This window comes from Arvicola amphibius, chromosome 8 (genome assembly GCF_903992535.2).
Source record: "Arvicola amphibius chromosome 8, mArvAmp1.2, whole genome shotgun sequence".
In the NCBI taxonomy this organism is placed as follows: Eukaryota; Metazoa; Chordata; class Mammalia; order Rodentia; family Cricetidae; genus Arvicola; species Arvicola amphibius.
In genome coordinates, this window is record NC_052054.1 from 105,901,933 (window position 1) to 105,921,130 (window position 19,198).

Sequence of the window (19,198 nt, forward strand, 5' to 3'; positions counted from 1 at the left end):
CTGGCCAGTGAACCTCAGGGATCTGCCTGTTTCCAACTCTTCAGTTCTGGGATTACAAGTGTGTGTCACCATGCCTGGCTTTTCTTACATGGATGCTGCTGTTCAAACTCAGGTCCTTATACTTGCATGGCAAGCACTTCATGGGTAGAGCCAACTCCCTGACTCTCATATCCCCATTGTGTGTGTGTGTGTGTGTGTGTGTGTGTGTGTGTGTGTGGTGTGTGTGTGTGTGTCAGAGAGAGAAAGAGAGAAACACCAGATATGGCACCCAGGGCCTTATGTAGGTCAAGCAGACGCTGTCCTACTGAGTTACACTCTAGCCCTTGGCTGAACTTTCTTGTGTTGAACTAGCCCCCACTACTTTCTTTAAACACTTCTTTCTTTGCTTGTTTTTATTTTTCGAGGTGGAGTCTTGCTATGTACAAGTCTTAAACTTGTACATAGCAAGGATAGCCTTAAACTCTTAATGTAGCCCAGGCTGACCATGAACTCATTATGATCCTCCTGCCTCAGCTTCTCTAGTGCTGGGATCACAGGTGTGCACTACCATATCTGACTCAAAAGCCTCCTAAATGACATCAAGCATCACAACCCTCCATGAGGAAGCCTGTGCATCTTTCTGACACATGGGTCTCCCGTGACACTGACCGGCATTCAGCTGCTTGATGATGAACTCTATCTGGCGGATCATTTCGGCGTTGCCCTCTTTGATGAAGCATCGCAGGATATCCTCCATTCCCTAGGAGCAGAGCAGAGACAGCAAACAGTTCAGGGTTGCGATGGGCAGGACTGCTTTTCAGTGGGGTAATTTCATCTAATCCAAAAGGTATTCTTTTCTTCTTTTGGGGAAAGGCGATTTAAAATAAAAATCATCTGCTTGGTATTAAACATTTCTTTTAAAATTCACAGTGAAATTGTTTACTTCTTGGTTGACGATCTCAATTTAATTATGACATTATAATACACTTAGGAAAAGCTGAAAAGATCATGAGCTTGCACTGTGTGCCTCTATCCCAGTGCCTGTGGTACAGGTACACCACTGCCTTCAGTTTGGGAAACATGTGGTTTGGGGAGGTGACCCCTTTCCCATGTTCTCCCTAAGTTTATACACATTCTCTTAATTTTAGGATCATTTGTGATCTTTGAAAAGCTGAACCATATTTTAAACAAATAGAGGCTTTTCAAACAACTGTAATTCCTATTCTATCAAAAGAATGATAGAGAGGCCAGGGAGATGGCCTGGCAGGTAAAAACACTGCTGCACAAGCCTGGTGACCTGAGTACGACCCCTGGAACCCATGTAAAAAGGCAGATGCGGCGGCAGTGCACAGCTGCAATCCAGTGCACAGGTGCAATCCAGCACTCCTACGAGAGACCACAGGAAGAAGCAGGCGGGAAGGCAGGCTACAGCACACAGGGCAGAGGCAGAGATGAGACAGACAAGCAGAAAGGAGAACCAACGCATGAAAATCATCTACGGACATTCCATGTGCTCAGGCCACCCCACCTTTCAAATAAATAAATTAACGAGATTTTTGGTTTTTAGAGACAGAGCCCTGGCTAGCTTGAAACTCACTATGTAGACCAGGTTAGCCCTAAACTTAAAAGAGATATGCCTGCCTGTGTCTTCCAAGTGCTAGAATTAAAGGCACAAACCACCACGTCTGGCCTTATTGAGATTTTAAAGAAAGAACAACAGAGACGGACAGATGGCTAGACAGGAGCACTTACTAATCCCACAGAGGATCCAGATTTGACTGCCAGCACCCACATGGCAGCTCACAACTGTCTATAACTCTAGGGGATCTGACACCTTTTTCTAGCTTCCTTGGGCACCAGGCATGCAAGTGCATGCACATACATGCAGGTAAAACATTCACATGCAAAAAAATAAAAGAAATGCTATACAAAATTATAGAGTTACTATACTGTGCCACTATAACACAATGACACTAGAATTTCCCACTCTAGCTAAGAGAACTTAAGCAAATTTGGAGATAAGATACTAACTTAGGCAAAGTACTATTCCTCTCCTTCCTCCTCCCTGAAGTACTGGGATGTGTGCAAGTGCTCTGCTGGACCAAAAAAGATGTTTTCTAGGTACCAAGAAAGGAAGTATAACTAAGAATGACCCCAAGACAGAGCGACTGGTGTCCTGAGAGGCTGGCTCACTGGCAGGCAAACACCTGTCAAACTGCCTAACACTTGCCCTTGAATTTGTGGTGACATGAGCCAATATGGTCTGTATTTTATTGTTTTCAATTTAACTAGTTGATCTATCTATCTATCTATCTATCTATCTATCTATCTATCTATCTATCTATCTTGAAGACAAGGTCTCACTATGTAGTCCTGGCTGTCCTGAGCTCACTATATAGACAGACCAGGCTAGTCTCAATCTCACAGGGGTCCTCCTGGACTAGTGCTTCTAGACTATCCTATTTAAAAGGAGAACATAGCAAACATGATGGCTCGCCCTAACAGAATCAAAGATATTCCATACAGCTTTGATCACGTGGGATTTGGAATCAGCTCCGAGTCAGGTCCCATTGCTACCTTACTTGAATCACTCAACTTCACCCAGAGACAAGATACATCATTGGTGCTACTTCTGTAGATGTCTGTGTCTCTCAAAAGCTAAGGCCTGTATGTAACTGTTCATAAGACCTGAGCGCTTCTCTTGTGCAAATTATACCCAACAAATGCTGTCTAGTCCAGTGGATGGCACAAAGGGGGTGTTTAGTGTGTGGTGAAATGGCACCTACTGGGTCTGGGAGGGACCTGTGGCTCAGGTGAGAGAGCGCAGCTGAAGCCCTGGCGTAAAGAGGTGTCCCAGAGGGCACAGTGAGAAGGGCTGGGCCAGAACCTTAGAGGACAATGGCACTGCACGAGAGGCAGGGACAAGACGGTCTACAGACAGTAGACCATGAAGGAACAGTCTGCAAGAGAGGACCAACTGATGGGTGCTCACGCAGCAAGGGCAGTGTTTCAAAGAGGACTGAGCCAACTCTTGTGGGTCAGTCTGCTATCTGAGTTTGTTCTATAGCCACCTACCACAGTCTGCCTTAGCTCTTAGCTGCCAGAAACAGAGGACTCTTCCCCACTTCCATCCCCACAAGGGTGAGTTAGGGGGGCTATTAATAGAAGACAGTCATGTATGTGTTCAATCTCAACATGCCAATAACCACAATGGTTTCTGAGCAGTTTAGGAATAGCTAGAGACAAAGAATTCATTCAGACTCTTCTCCCAGAGGCAACTTCTGTGAGGATTATCTGTCCATACCTTTATAGATCATTTTAGTCTAATTGGCTCTCATTCTTACGTCTCCAGCTTAGTTAGCACGTGGAAAACAAACAGCTCACCCATCTGTAGTTAGGAGTATTGTTTAAACACTTTCTTCATAGCAAACAATCCAGTGAAAAGTTTCACATATTTTTTTAAAACCACATATAGTAGGTAATGTTTAATCTAAATTATAGAAATGAGTAGGCATAAAAAGTAACAGTATTCTGCTGGGCGTGGTGGCACACGCCTGTAATCTAGTGTTTGGCAGGCAAAGGAAGAAGGACCAAAGGCTCCAATCCTCCCTGGGCTAGAATAAGACCCTGCCTGTAAAAATAAACAACAAAACCTGGTATTTCATCCTAAAAGCAATAGCCTGGCACTTCAGATAAACCTGCATAAACAAGGCAGGAAGGACAGCAGGGACTTGTCACTAGTCACTTGGACGTCTCAGAACACAGTGTGCCAAGCAGAAAGAACTAAGGAACTCAGCTCTCATTAAAGAAAACAGTGAGAGCAAATGCTGAGTTCTACCTTGGTGGAAATGCCTAGATCAGAAAGGTTTGGATTTCTTAGATTTTTGGGACACCTGCATATACAAAATAAGATAGATATCCTAAGGATGGAGACCCAGTATAATGAGAATTCATTTATGTTTCACAGTTTCACATACCTTCTATATGTAGGCTCGGGATAATTTCACATAGCATACCTATATTACATAGTATATAATCACACACGTACACACATGCACACACACAACCTGTTGTTATTTTTGAGATCGTCTCACTGTATAGCCCACACTGGCCCCAAGCTCACGACCCTCCTGCTTCTGTCTGCTGAAGCTAGTGCTGTGTACTAGCCAACATGGCTCTACAACATCTTAACAGTTTTGTGAATGAAACAGCTTCATGGCGAGAAATTTCCATCTTTGGTTTCATGTCTGTGCTCAAAGTTTCTATTTTGAGCATTTTAGATGTTCTTTTTTAATAAGTTGGACTTTGTTACTGAATATGCTTATTACTGATTCTTGCATGTATGTATACATTTAAGATAACACATATGTTTAAAGATTTTTTTATGTGTGTGTGCGTATGTGAATGCGTGCATGTGTTCATGGCAGCCACATGTGTGCCCTCAGAGGCTAGAAGAGGACATTGGAGTTACAGGTGGGGATGAGCTGCCCTATGTGTGTGATGGGAACTAAGTCTGGAGCCTCAAGAAGAGCGCCAGCTGCTCCTAACTGCTGAGTCATTTCTCTGGCCTCTGTAGTCTGGATTTTTGCATGAGGACTGCTCAGCTTGTCCCAGCAGAGGTGACAGTACAGGAGAGAAAACAACCTAACATGGCCAGATTGGACTAAATTTCTCATTGGACTAAAGACTGCGTTAGTGCTGGGATGGGACTTAGTGGCCGAGTGCTTTCTTAGCCACTAAAAGCCACATTAGTTTGACCCTTGGTACTTACTTTGGGGAAAGGGAGCGGGGGAGAGAGGGAGGAAAAGATGGGAAGAGGGAGAGAAGTTTTAATTTCTGGTGCAATACTGCAGCACAGGTGTGGAAAGCTCTGGAAGGAAACACAGGTGCCCCTGACTGTGTGACTCTAGGCAGGAAGGAAACAGACACAGCACAGTCAGTCCTTCAGGGACTGCTGAGAGGGTTAAGTAGGAGGAGGCACCTGTCTGTGGGAAAGAGCAGTGAGCACACCTACTGTGTGTGCACGCACACGTACCACAGTGTGCATGTGTAAGTCAGAGGATAACTCCCAGGAATTAACTGTCTCCTACTATTCGGGTTCTGAGGTAGAACTCAGGTTGTCAGTTCCACTGTGGGATGTATCCATATGACATTTCTTAAATGAATCAATCATGTCTTGTTCAACTGTAATATGATTTTCAATAACCAACTAGAAGATTTAGTAATTCTCTTCAAAACAAAACCAGTGGCTGGAATGTTCTTGTGGTCTCCTGTGTTCTGAGTATGGAAACACATCTAATCCCTTCACTACAGAATTTTCTATGTACACGGTTACTCAGGTTTTACACAGCATCAGGAAAAAGGCCAGAGCTTTAGTGGTTTTGCTGGCTAGCTTTAAAAACAACCGTCTTCTCAAATAAGACACTAATCACCCAGCCATTGTTGTTGTACTTCAAATATGAGCACAAATGCAAACAAAGTAAGTAAAACTCTATTTACTAGCAACTGAGATGCAAACCAGCTTATAAACAGCCAAGAAACACCTCCAACACTGCAAAAATAAGCTTGCTAGAATTTTCCCAACACTGTAGCTCTTTAACAATTACAATGCAGGAATCCTTGTGGAGATTCTGATAAAACAACAGATTCTCCCTTGAGGAAACCACAAATCTATCTTTCACATACAATTTTAGGGAGTCTGTAAGCTATGTAAGCTGTGGGAGCCTCTTCTCCACAGCTCTGACTTAAGATGCTGAGAGGAGTCTTTGAACTGCCCAGGGCTTTGTGTGTGTGTGGGGGGGGGGGCGGTCTCACAAGAAAGTCTCACGTGAGACAGACTGGCCTCAAACTCACTATGTAGCTCAGGCTGGTCTCAAACTTGCAGGGATCTTTCTGCCTCACCTCCCAAGTACTGAGGTTACATGTGAACTGCTGTGCCCAGCTCAGCACATGCTCTTACCATGGCTCTGGCCTCCTCACGAATGGATGGGATGGAAAGGATGCTGTACAGGGCTCCGTTCACATACGGCTGTATCTTTAAGAGGAGAAAAAAGACCAGTCATTTTTTGCAAGTTTTCAAATACTAACAACTCAATTGCCAGATGCCAGACTCAGGACCAGTCAGGGTTAGGTGAGAGCTGGTGTCCCTGTCTCGAGGACCCAGAATGAACATTTCACATGAGACACCTCATGTCTTTGTGAGAGCTGCAACTGAGTCCAAATTCAAATCCACCACTCCCTCTCCACCTTCTTTCTGCTAATGTCAATTCTAGAGTTCTGGTCACCCAGGTTAGAAACTTGGTGGTCATTATGGTCTATCTATTCCCAATATTTCCTCTCTGAGCCATTATTGCTAAGAGCCATTGCTTCCCCACATCTGCTGCTACTGTCCGTGCTCAGATGTCCTGTCGTAACTGGGGATACCCTGTCTTTAAACTAGACCCCACTTCTGAAGCTTTCCCTGTGAGCCAGCTACCATGCAGCTAAGCTTTCCTGCCTTTTCAATGCGATAAGAGCCTCTTTCTCCACACCCCAAAAATACTAATGTGCAGACAGATATGAACATCGTTCTCCTGACGACTCTGGGTCTCATCAAGCCCAGAGCTATGTAACACAGGACACACGGGGCTCCCTCTATCTGTTGCAGCCCCCACTCTTCCAGCTTCTAAAATACACATATGTATTTGTGTACCTTTTCTTTTTTGAGACAGACTTGCTTCGACTGATGACGACCCTGAATGTCTGACTCTCCTGCCTCTACCTCCAAAGTCCTAGGGTTAGGAGCATGAGACACCACGTCTGGTTTATGTGCACTGGGGAGTAAAGACAGGGCTTTTGCATGCTAGACAAGGGTTCTATTGCTCTTAAGCAAATGCACTGGCAATGCTGACAACAAGAACTAACTCCTCTGGTCTAATCAATTTGCATTCCTTAAGTCACAGGAAGACTGGGATTCCTGCAACACTCACTCGCCTGAGTTAAACACAATGAAGAAGAGTCACGGGCAGCAATTAGGACAGGACTGAAGTAGTGAAAACCTCCCTGACTTTGAAATATGAAAGGCCCGCATGAACTGGAACAGCCACCTAACATCTACCCGCTGAAGACGCTCGTGTCCGTGAGGTGATGCAGCTGTGGAGAATGTAGCTGCACATGAGATGAACTAGACCAGAGCTGCCTGCTTGAATGGGAACAGATGTGTGGCAACCTCTTGACCCAAGGGTCCTGCCAGTCATGCCTGCTGAAAGATGCCCTCTGTCAAAATATGTCTAATTTTGGATGAGGCTTCAGCTGCAGGTGAAAAGTCTTGCCATCACCCCAGTATTCTGGAGGCTGAGACAAGAGAATCACCAGTTTGAGGCGGGCAGGGGCTACATAGAGTTATGGCTAGGTTGGGCTACTTTGAGATGCCATTATTTCTGGAAAAACATTTACAAAAACCAAGTGAGAGATGAATCATCCGGAATTTTTTGTTTGTTTGTTTTTTGAGACAGGGTTTCTCTATAGCTTTGGAACCTGTCCTGGAACTCACTCACTAGCTCTTGTAGACCAGGCTGGCCTCGAACTCCTGGAGATTCGCCTGCCTTTGTCTCCTGAGTGCTGGGATTAAAGGTGTGCGCCATCACTATACAGCTTTGTTATCATATTTAAAAATGGCTAGAAAACTTAGAAAATAACACCAGCTGTAATGGGGTAATGGGGTCATTCTGGAGGGCAGTCTGAGCCCGGCATATGCTGTGAATTGGCAGCCATAAGGGCCACATACCCCATGGAAGCTCAGTGTGGGGTCCCATGGGACAGGAGTGGAGCTGTCACAGAGGACAACAGTAGTAGCAGAGCTGAAGCCATCAAAGGCCTGCCCGTGAGGAACACGATATGCACCAGGACATGGTGACAGCCAAGGGGTACTGCAGTAGTGAGTGAGGCTTAGAACAGGAGATCTAGGAAGCACATAGAAAGTTCCCCAGGGAACAGCCATCACCTGATGAGCTCTAGGCTGAAATATGTAATATGTAAATTAAATTCACACAAACACAGCACCAGGGGTACTTTAAGGGCACAAGTGTCCACAGGCAACAGTAGAGGAGATATGGGGGGTGTTAATGTCAGGGGAAGAAACCAGAAAGTGAAAGTGAGGTGGGACAAGGACCTGGCTACATCAGTGAAATATTTCAAATTATACAAGATGTAAAGTTGCTTACAAAAATGGCCAGAGGATGGGTTGGAGAGTCTTATCAGTGCATAAGACACTTGCTATACAGGCAGAATGACCTGCGTTCAGATCCCTAGTACCCATGTAAAATCTGGGCAGGTATGGTAGTACCAATAATCCCAGCACTTGGGAGCTTGCCCTGTAGATCCCCAGTCTCTGCCTCCCATGTGCTAGCAGAATGGAAGATCTCAGTGTTCCATGCTCTCATGGATCTTGCCTTAGTAAGGAAAGTGGAGGGCAATCAAGGAAGATACCCAACATCAAATCATGGAAACCCACAAACACCTGCAATGTCACACACTTAAACACACACACACACACAGGACCCTCAAATACAGGAAGGAATATACATTAAATACAGCACCTGCCCAAAGCCAAACCCTTGCCTGAAAGGTCACAAGCACCCAGGTCACCATTATAGTCCCCCAATCCACTCCAAGGCAAGCAGCACTGCCTGAGTACCTCATGGTTTTCATGGCCAAGGAGATCAGAAAGGACTTTCAGCACGAGCCCTGCCACTTTAGCACACATGCTCTTCCCTGTGAGAAGCAAGGCAGAGAAAAGCACATGTCAGACAGGAGAGAGGTGGGTGACGAGCTAGTCACTTAGTCACTCTGAGCCTCAGTTTTCTCCTTTAAAAACAGATTATGACGCTGGTGGGTTTGGTGACACATGCTTATAATCCAGGGAGGCAGAGGGAGGAGGGTCTCTGTGAGCAGGACTACATAGAGAGACCCGATCTCAAACAAACAAACAAACAAACAAATAATAGATTATTAGCACCTGCTCCAAAGGGAGGTACAGAATTAAGTAAGCTCACAAAAACCCTGAGAACTTGGAAGCTGGTGGCGGCCATGACAACAGTTCTAGTTTAATGCGCTATGTGGGCATACTGTATCACCAAACACATCGCCAAATTGTAAGCAAGCTGATGCCAGGAAAAGGTGGCTGGGATCTGAGAAGCGTGTGCGAGCTGGGACTTCCACACTCCGTCAATAGCACAGGCGTGACTTGGGCAGAGCAGGCGAGCCGCTGAGCCGCCAGACTTCTCACCCACCTTCTCGCAGACTCTGGAGGATGGAGGCAGCCCAGCGCGAGAGAGCCTGAAAGGGCTGATGTGTGTACAGAAACTAAAACTCCCATCTCCGTTGAGTAGGTAAATATTTTTTGGTTTATTTTGAGGGTTCTGCTTTTGCTTTTGAGACAGGGTCAGCCTAAGCCAGCCACCAATTTGCAGTATAACCAAGGATGACTTTGAGCTTCAATCCTCCTGTCTCCACCTCTGAGCGCTGGGATTACAGGCATGCACCCCCATGCCTACTTTATGTGATACTGGGGATTGACCTAAGGCTTAGTACATGCCAGTCAACTGAGCTCCAGTCCCATAGATGAGAAGCAGCTTTTGGTGCCCTTATGAACCTCCAGCTCCAGGAGATGGAAAACACTGAGCAGGCAGCATGAATTGATGTCACTACTCCTGCCACCAATTTAATCCCAGAGGATGCTGGGAGCACACCTCTGTCTTCAGTGGCAGGGATCATAACTTTTAACTTCTACCTTTGAAAAGTTCAACAAAAAGCTGGGCGGTGGTGGCGCACACCTTTAATCCCAGCACTTGGGAGGCAGAAGCAGGCAAATCTCTGGGAGTTTAAGGCCAGCCTGGTCTACAAGAGCTAGTTCCAGGACAGGCTCCAAAGCTACAGAGAAAGCCTATCGAAGAGAAAAAGAAAGAAACAAAGGAAGGAAGGAAGGAAGGAAGGAAGGGAGGAAGGAAAGAAGGAAGGAAAGAAGGAAGGAAAGAAGGAAGGAAAGAAGGAAGGAAGGAAGGAGAAAAGTGCAACAAAGATGAAAGAAATGTCACTGGATTTACTCTCCTCTTCAGAAGGGCACTTCACAAACACAAAACTGCTGTAGATTTTTCCAAGGGTAACATGGTACTTTGCCTTGAAGCGCTTGCTAGCTTCATACCTAGCTAGAAATGCTTCACTGTACTATGTTTTCCATAAGGGAAACAAAGAGCAAGCCCTGCTGAGCTCCCTGGGAAAGCACATTTGTAGGCAGGTCTCTGCCCAGCCATCCTCCACACCAGGACTTGTGTATCTGGGTGTGTGCGTGTGGGGAGGACTGAGGGCTGTGACACCTGCACTGCGGAGGCAGAGGTTCATGAGCAGAGCCACAGAGTATTCCAGTGTGTAGTCAGACAGGCAGTCGGGGTCCTTCAGAAGGTCAATCAGCCAGAAGATGAGGCCGTCTCTGATCATTGCCGTCTGTAGCGGGCGCCTAAGAGGAAACAACCTTCCTTATTAGATGAATTAACTGGCAAGGGACTTTCCATGGAAGAATGTTCCATGGTGTATATGGGGATCAAAGGGAGTTACGAAAGACAGACTCTGGGGAACACCCTTAAGCCCATTCAACTGGGACAATAAAAATGCTTGACCTTTTAAGGACATGATATTTTAAAGAATGATTGAGCAGTAAGAAGCGCATCCCACTTTGAAAGTCTCCTTTGCAATATCTAAAGCTAGCAGACTTCTACTTCAAATACATGTATGTCATTAATAGCTTTGGCTTACTTGACCCAGGCAATCGGCCACAGAAATACTACTTTAAAAAAAAAACCAACTTGGAGGAGCTCATCTTACACGATTCCATGTGCTAGAGACATGCATCAGGAGAGATAAGGGAGCCTGGCTAGGGCTGAGGATGGAATCAGAGTGACAACAACTCATGAGAGACTTCTTCCGTAGAGACAGAAATGCTCTAAATTAGGACTGGTAAAATGGCTCCGTGGGTGAGTTTGATCCCTGGACCCACATGGTGGAAGGAGAGAACTGATCCCCTCTGACCTCCACAGTACACGCACATAAATAAATAAATGGAAAATAGGTTCTACAATCAGGTTGTGATGGTTGCAGAACTCTGCAAATCCGTGAAAACCAGATGTATCCATTTATGATGGTGACTTCGGGGGCTAGAAAGATGGCTCAGCAGTTAAAAGCATTGTGGCTTTTACACAGGATCTAGGCTCCTTTTTCAGCACCCATATCATTGCTCAGAACTGTTTGTGTAACCTCTGTTCCAGGGGATCAGAACTCTCTTCTAGTTGCTAAAACACGTGTTTCTCCAGGCACACACATGTTACACATACATACACACAGGAAAAATGCTCATATGTATAAAATAAAACAATCTTTTTATGGAAACAAGGTTTGTTTGGCTGGGACTCACTATGTAGACTAGGCTGGGCTCGAACTCATTAGAGATCTACCTGCCTCTGCCTCCCAATTGTTGAGATTAAAGACATGCACTACTGTGCCCAGCTAAGTTGTTGTTTGTAAAAAGGTTCTAAGAAGATCTGGTTCAAAGAGAACATGAAGGGCTGGGCATTTGGCTCAGTGGTTAAGAAAACCTGCTGCTGTTTCAGAGAACTCTGGTTCAGTCAGGCAGTTTACAGTCATCTGTAACTGCAGTTCCAGGGATACAATACCCTCTCTGTCCTCTGGGGGCACCAGACATGCACATGGTGCACATACATACAGGCAAAACACTCACGTACATAACATAAATTTAAAAAGAAATACTTAAAAAACAGAACAGAACACGACTTTAAAGTTATAATGTAGCACTTCCAGGTCATGCTAAGTCCAGGCCCAGACTCAGGGTGGGCTTCTGGGATGTGCCAAGGAGTGAGGCTCCTAGAGGACTAACTAGGAACAACCTGACTGTGTTTGTTTACCCTTACACCAAACACCAGGCTGGCACTAATGAGCCCACACTAGCTAGGGGAAGGTAAGTGTGTACTCACTGTAATGTCTTTCTCCAGCCCCAGCAGGCCTTAGATTAGAGGGGAGTTTCTAGCTCTATCATTGAAAGTCACTTAACCTTTCTTACGTGTTAACAGAAAGCTAACATTTGCATTCTAGGACGTCATGAAAATTAAGAAGTAAGTGGTACATCAGACAGAGGTCTGATCTCCAAAATATACAAAGAACTAAAAAAAATTGGACACCAAAAGATCACATAATCCAATAAAAAAAAATGGAGTATAGACCTAAACAGAGAACTCTTAACAGAGGAATCTAAAATAGCTGAAAGACACTTAAGGAAATGTTAAACATCCTTAGTCATCAGAAAAATACAAATCAAAACAACTCTGAGATTCCATCTTACACCTGTAAGAATGGCCAAGATCAAAAACACTGATGACAACTTATGCTGGACAGGTTGTGGGGAAAAGGGAACACTCCTGCATTGCTGGTGGAAATGCAAGCTGGTACAACCCCTTTGGATGTCAGTGTGGCGATTTCTCAGAAAATTAGGAAGCAATCTACCTCAAGACCCAGCAATACCACTTTTGGGTATATATCCAAAGGATGCTCAATCGTGCCACAAGGACATGTGCTCAACTATGTTCATAGCAGCTTTGTTTGTCATAGCCAGAACCTGAAAACAACCTAAATGCCCCTCGATTGAAGAATGGATAAGGAAAATGTGGTACATTTACACAATGGAGTATTACACAGCAGAAAAAAATAATGACAGCTTGTATTTTGCAGGAAAATGGATGGAGCTAGAAAACATTATTTTGAGTGAGGTAACCCAGACACAAAAAGACAATTATCACATGTACTCACTTATAGGTGGTTTTTAAACACAAAGCAAAGAAAGCCTGCCTACAAACCACAATCCCAGAGAACTTAGACAACAATGCAGACACCAAGAGAGACTTACATAGATATAATCTACATGGGAAGTAGAAAGTAGAAAAAGACAAGATCTTCTGAGTAAATTGGGAGCATGGGGACCTTGGGGAAGAGCTGGAGGGGGGACGGGAGAGGCATGGAGGGGATCAGAGAAAAATGTACAGCTCAATAAATATCAATAAAAAAGAAATAAAAAGAAAAAAAGAACTAAGTGGTGGTTCAAACACACACATACACACACACACATACACACACACACACAAAAAAAAAATGTGGTACATGTCACTCTGAGTGAGCTCATGGGCAGAGACTGACCAATGGCATGGTCCTCACCTGAGGCTGAACTTCTGCAAGGCCCCAAGGACATTCTCACGAGTGATGACGTCCTTGTCTTCTTCCTTCAGCCTTCCCTCCAGCATGCGCAGCACCTTTGTGTTCTGGGCTAGGTAAAGTCGACCTAAAGATTAAAGATGGGTCAGAGATGAAAATGGAGAAGACGTAAAGAATTAATCTGGTGTGCACCAAGGCCACTTTCTGGGGAAGATTTGCACATGATACACTAGAAAGTTCTAGAAAATATTATTCAAGTGTATTTTTTCTGAGCCTGGTGTGGTGGTACATGCCTATAATCTCAGTACTAGGGGAGCCACAGCAGGAGGACTGCAAGTTCATGGCCCTGCTAAGACCTACACAGGGGGATCCTGTCTCAGAATAGAAGCTTACTCAAGTCATGATCTAACCAATAGAAAGTCTTTCTTCCCGGAAGTTAACATCAGCCATCACGGTCTGTGACATCCTGAACCTGAGGGACCTACAGGGAAAAAGAGGAATGGAGCTATGCTGTGTGTCCCCGGACCTTCACAAGAACTGCTTTCACCACATTCTCCTGTTCCCTTTGGACACCCTCAGAGCCCGATGGAGGTGGGGCCCTGTCTAAAACACCTTAGTAAGTGCAGACTCACCACTGACCTTTCATAGATTTCTGCATTGACAGATACCAATTTTAAACAGGATTGTTAGATGAAGAGTTCTCAGGCATACACTGGCTTACAATAAGGGTTTGCCAAACAAATGGGATAATGAATTAAATAAACATGCTGAATATCATGTATTCATAACCTGAAAACTTTGTTTATTCACATTAAAAAAAAAACACATCAAATGAGGCTGGGGGTGTGGCACACAATTCCAGTACTTGGGAGGCAGAGGCAGGTGGATTACTGTGAGGTCAAGGCCAGCCTGGCCTATATAGAGTGATGCAGTTTCAACAATAATTAAAAAACAAAACAACAAAAAATCTCAAACAAATAAGAATGTAAGGCAATTATCCTGGGTGTGTACAGTGTGTGTGAAATGCATATCTGTGAATGTAGGAGTATGGATGCCAGGTGCACACATGTAGGTCACAGACATTTTCAGAAGTCAGTTCTTTCCTTCCACTTTAGTTTGAAGCAGGGTCTCTCTTGCCGGTCTGCCACTGTGCTGTGTTCTCCAGGCTGGCTGTCCCACAAACAATTCTGTCTCCACCTCCCATCTCACCCTAGGAAAGCTGGGATCCACATCTGACCTGCTAGTGGGTTCTGGGGATCAACCTCAGGTCATCAGGCATACGCAAGAGCTTTTATTAGCTGAGCTGGTTCGCCTGCCCAGACAATGGCCCTGTGTAAAACTGACTTTTAAGTCAGCTACAGCATCTTAATACTTTTGAAAATTTCAAATCCTTTAGAGACTGTAGGAAATTCTAGTGCTTGCTAGAATATGCTTTACTTGTTTCAACAAACTTATTATGGCAAGTAGGAATTATAGAAAATTACCTACTATGCAGTTAAAAACAATTTAACTAAGAGTTATAAAAATCTTAGGTATTGTAAAATAAACTCCAAAGGCATGAAAACTTGCTCTGACAGAAACTTAGGCAATTATCTTAAGAACTAATTTCCCAAGAGACGTTGAAGAACAGAAATAAAATGAGGAGGACTGGGCTACTTTCAGCAACACTGGGAAACACTAATGTCACAGGCATGCCACGTGGCTTTGCCAGGGGATGTTCTGCTTGAAGGGACAATGTCACCTCACCTTCAGCCAGGGATGCCAGGGCATTGATGAGCCTGGCCATGTACTGCCGCACAGCTTCGCTCTTGGAGTGCAACAGCTGCAGCACGCTCCTCTGCAGGGGACAACAATTGAGAGCCAGCAGTGAGGGGAGGCAGAGCAGGGACCATGGCCCCCAGGCCTGCCTCACTAGAGGGCAATAGGCTACAGCCACACACTTCCCCTACAACTCCTGATTTCCAAACGGTACTTGATGAGACTTGGCAAAAGGAAGTTGCCCAAATTTCTAAGTTTAATTAAGTATGCCAAGCACCTAGAACAACAGGGCACATGTGGTTGCTACTGCTGCTGGTTTTCCTGATGAGAGACAAACACATCTAATTCAGCCCCCTCCAAACATGACAGGACTACAAGCAAATGGCTTTAAAAAAAAAGACACAAATTCTGAACAACTGATTAAATACCATGAGAAATGTTGTTCTAGAACAATGATGCAGACCCCGAGGTTATTCACAAGACAGTACTGAGCAAGGGCAAATCCCGAGTTCCTCCAAAAGCCTGAAGAGCTAGGGACAAAGCGTGGGACAATACAAATAAACACAAGTCGGAAACAAAGTGACTAGATCCTACTATGCTGCTCCCGTGATCTTCCTGCACAGCGAGAGGCAGGAAGTGTTATCATGGGAGGCTAACACAGAGTGTCTCAGCATTGGGGCACACCAGATTGACATGAGCAGGGAGTTACCAAAATGCAAAAAGCCATCATGATGGTGGTGCATGCTTGTCACCCAGAACTTGGGAAACAGAGGCGGGACAATCTCTAATTTGAGGTCAGTACAGGCTATAGCAAGATATTTTCAAAACCCAGTGGCTATAGGGCTGAAGAAGATGGCTCAGCAGTTCAGAGTACTTGCTGCTCCTGCAGGGGACCTGGGTTGGGTTCCTAGCACCCACATGCCAGCTATCAACCATGAACAACTTCAGCTCCAGGGGATCTGATGCCCTCTTCTGACCTTCTCAGACCCTGAATACACATGGTGCACATACAGGCAGACAAATACTACACACACACACAGACACGCACACACAGACACGCATACACACATGCATACACACACACAGACGCACACACACACGCATACACACACAAATTAAAAAAAGATCTTAAAACAAACAAACAAAAACAGTGGTTGGGATGTAACTTAGTGGTACAGCACTCATAACACCATGTGTTCAGAAAGGAGCGGGAGGGAAGGAGGCTGGAGAACATCAATTCAGGAAACAGAAACAAGGAGGCATTAGTAGAAGTTTGGGGAAGCAAGACTCCTGTATGGTAGCTCTGTACTGGATGTAGAGGGTTCCAACTGACTATGCCCAGTGAAAGAGCCATCTGCCATCTCTGAGATGTCAACTGTCCTTGAATCATCTTTATTTAGGCAAAATTTTAATGTAGGGCACAATACAGAGAACTTACAGGTCACCAGGAACAGCCTGAAGAGTGTTCACAAGTGAACGTGTGCTAACAGGTAACCAAGTCCAGAAGCCACATTCCCACAGTCCAGGGACCCTTCAGACAGCCTTCCAAACAATTCTCTCCTGACTTCTAATATACATTAACTCTTGCCTTGCTTTTTGCTTTTGTGTGTGCGTGCACATGTGTGCAAGTGCATGCACGTGGTGCCCAGAGGTGTCTTCCTTAGCCACCTGTTTTTGAGACAGGGTCTCTCACAGAGCCTGAAACTCGCTGATTTGGCTAGACGCTGGCCAACAACCCCCTGGGATCCTGTTTCTGCCTCCCAGCAAGATTGCCTACCTGCCTTCTTCTTTTTTTATTTTTTTTTATTACTTTATAAATAATACCAATCAAAATTTCCACTTTCTCCCCTCCTCCCACTTCCCCCCCTACCTGCCCTCTTCTTAACATGGGTGCTGGGAACCCATGCTTGCACTTTACCAACTGAGCCATCTCCCAGCCCCAACATTGCCTGTTTTTTTTAAAAAAAAACTGTGACTGGCAAAAGTAAAATGTTTATTACAGAAAACACTGATGCCTGGTTTAAGATCTTAGTCTCAATGAGGGCGGCCTAGATCAGGATGGCCTGTGGGGATTTGAACTGCGGGCAGGCCCAGTTCCTGACCAGAAGATCCCGTGCTGTGTGAGAGTGGACAAGCCAAGCTGGCCACAAGCACTCACCCGTCCATCTCTCTGCTTGACTGTGGATGTGACTAGCTGGGTCACGGTCCTGCTGTCTAGATTTGCTGGCAAAGACGGACTTAAGAGTGAAAATAAACTCTTACTCCTCAAGCTGCTTTTGCCACGGTATTCATCTCAGTAACAGAAATGAAACTAGGCTTGGACATTATACTCAGTCCTGAGCCTCGACTTTCTGACTTGTAGAAGAGATATAACCTAGAGTCTCAAGGAGTAAGAACCAACCAAGATCTCTTAAGGAAAAGTTCATAACAGAATGCTCTGTGCATAGAAGCTGCTCCTGGATGTAAGATTTCTTCCTTTCTTCCCTGCTGGGAGTTACACTGGCTTCTCTGGAGTTAGACTACTTTTAATGTTTAGCTTTAAAGTAGCTAGACAGTCTGGGCTCCACTACTTATTTACTATGTGCAGCAGTTTTAATTTTACAAGGGATTACAGCTAAGAGATTGCATGAATCTCAAAAGAAACTTTGAACTTTAGACTTTTAAATAAGTTTGAAAATTATCATAGACTGGGGACTTTTGAAGTTGGATTGAATTCATTTTTGCATTATATAGCTACAAGCCTTTGGGGGCCAGGGAGTGGAACGTGGGTGGTTTGAAAGAAAATGGCCCCCAAATGGAGTGGTACTATTGGGAGGTGTGGCCTTGCTGGAGTAGGTGTGGCCTTGTTGGAGGAAGTGTGTCACTGTGGGAGTAGGCTTTGAGGTCTCTTTTGCTCAAGCAATGCTCAGTATGGTACTCAATTCACTTCCTGTGGATCAAGACACAGAACCCTCAGCTCCTTCTCCAGTATCGTGTCTGTCTACATGTTACCATGCTCCACCATGATGATAATGGACTGAACCTCTGAAGCTGTAAGCCACCTCCATTTAATGTTTCCCTTTGTAAGAGTACTGTGGTCATGTCTCTTCACAGCAATAGAAACCCTAACACAATATTATATTAAAATTGTTAAAAGCTGGCTCTTTCTCTCTTTCTTTTCTTTCCGACAGGGTCTCTGTAGCCCTAGCTATCCTGGACTCACCATGTAGACTTTTGCCTCCTTAGCTCTGAGATTGGTTTTGTGGTTATTTCTTTATAAAGGAAAGGGGTTGCAACCCAGAAGTTCCCAAAATGCTGGAAGTTTCTATTTCTTATGTTTTTGGTTGTGAGCCTGGCCTTTAATGGTTGAGCCATCTCTCCAGCCCGTTTCTATTTCTTAATCTGTGTAACGGAAAAATAACTTCAAATTTTTCAAACATTTTCGATATTAACTTCTGTGAGTAGGAAGTGGAACTATGGATTTGGAAAGACAATAGTCCTTGGATTAAGGAAGTAGGCTCTTGAGATGCACACATAATGCTGAAGAGCTAGAATTTCAGATGTGTACAATTTGACAGAAGTTCCTTCAGGTTGATGATGCTATGCGACACACTGAACTCTGAGAACCACTAAGGGAGAAATAGCTAGCCAACCAATTCAGTTTCCCTCCCAAACAGCCTGATACATTTTGGAGTCATGGTGGCCCAGCATCTGCATTACCAAGGAGTCTTCTGACCCTGCAAGTTGTCTTTAGAGAACTTTAAGTCATTCCTTCTTAGAAACAAAACAGGGGTGGGGATGAGCTCTGTTGGTAGAGTGCTTGTATAGTATGCATGAAGCCCTCAGTTGATCCCCAGCACCATGGAAATCAGCCATGGGCACAAGTCTATAATCCCAGGGTCTAGGAGATTGTAGGGCAGGAAGTTCAGAAGTTCAAGGTCAGCTTCAGCCCACACAGTAAATTTGAAGCCAGACTGGACTATATAAGATCCCAATACAAAAGGCTGGAGAGTTGGTTCAGCAGTTAAGAACACTGACTGGCTGCTCTTCCAGAGCACAGGGTACACTTCCCAGCACCCACTGGGGGTTCACAACTGTGATTCCAGTTCCAGGAGATCTGACACTGCCTTCTGGCCTCCACACGCAGTGCAAACATGAGGTGTATATACATACATGCAGGTGCAAAATACCCATACACATAAGATTTTCAAGAAATCTTAAAAATAAAAGATCC

General features: G+C 44.8%; 1 protein-coding gene across 1 annotated transcript in view; it reads right to left on the reverse strand.

Annotated features, from left to right (window-relative positions):
• Armc9 (armadillo repeat containing 9) overlaps positions 1 to 19,198 on the reverse strand; it is a 128,799-nt gene that overhangs the window by 69,035 nt on the left and 40,566 nt on the right. Inside the window, exons 13-18 of the mRNA XM_038339038.1 lie at positions 14,974 to 15,064; positions 13,231 to 13,354; positions 10,332 to 10,471; positions 8,654 to 8,730; positions 5,939 to 6,013; positions 649 to 739 (exon numbers count right to left, since the gene is read on the reverse strand). Of these exons, the coding sequence (XP_038194966.1) occupies positions 649 to 739; positions 5,939 to 6,013; positions 8,654 to 8,730; positions 10,332 to 10,471; positions 13,231 to 13,354; positions 14,974 to 15,064 (598 nt within the window). The remainder of the gene's footprint in view (positions 1 to 648; positions 740 to 5,938; positions 6,014 to 8,653; positions 8,731 to 10,331; positions 10,472 to 13,230; positions 13,355 to 14,973; positions 15,065 to 19,198) is intronic.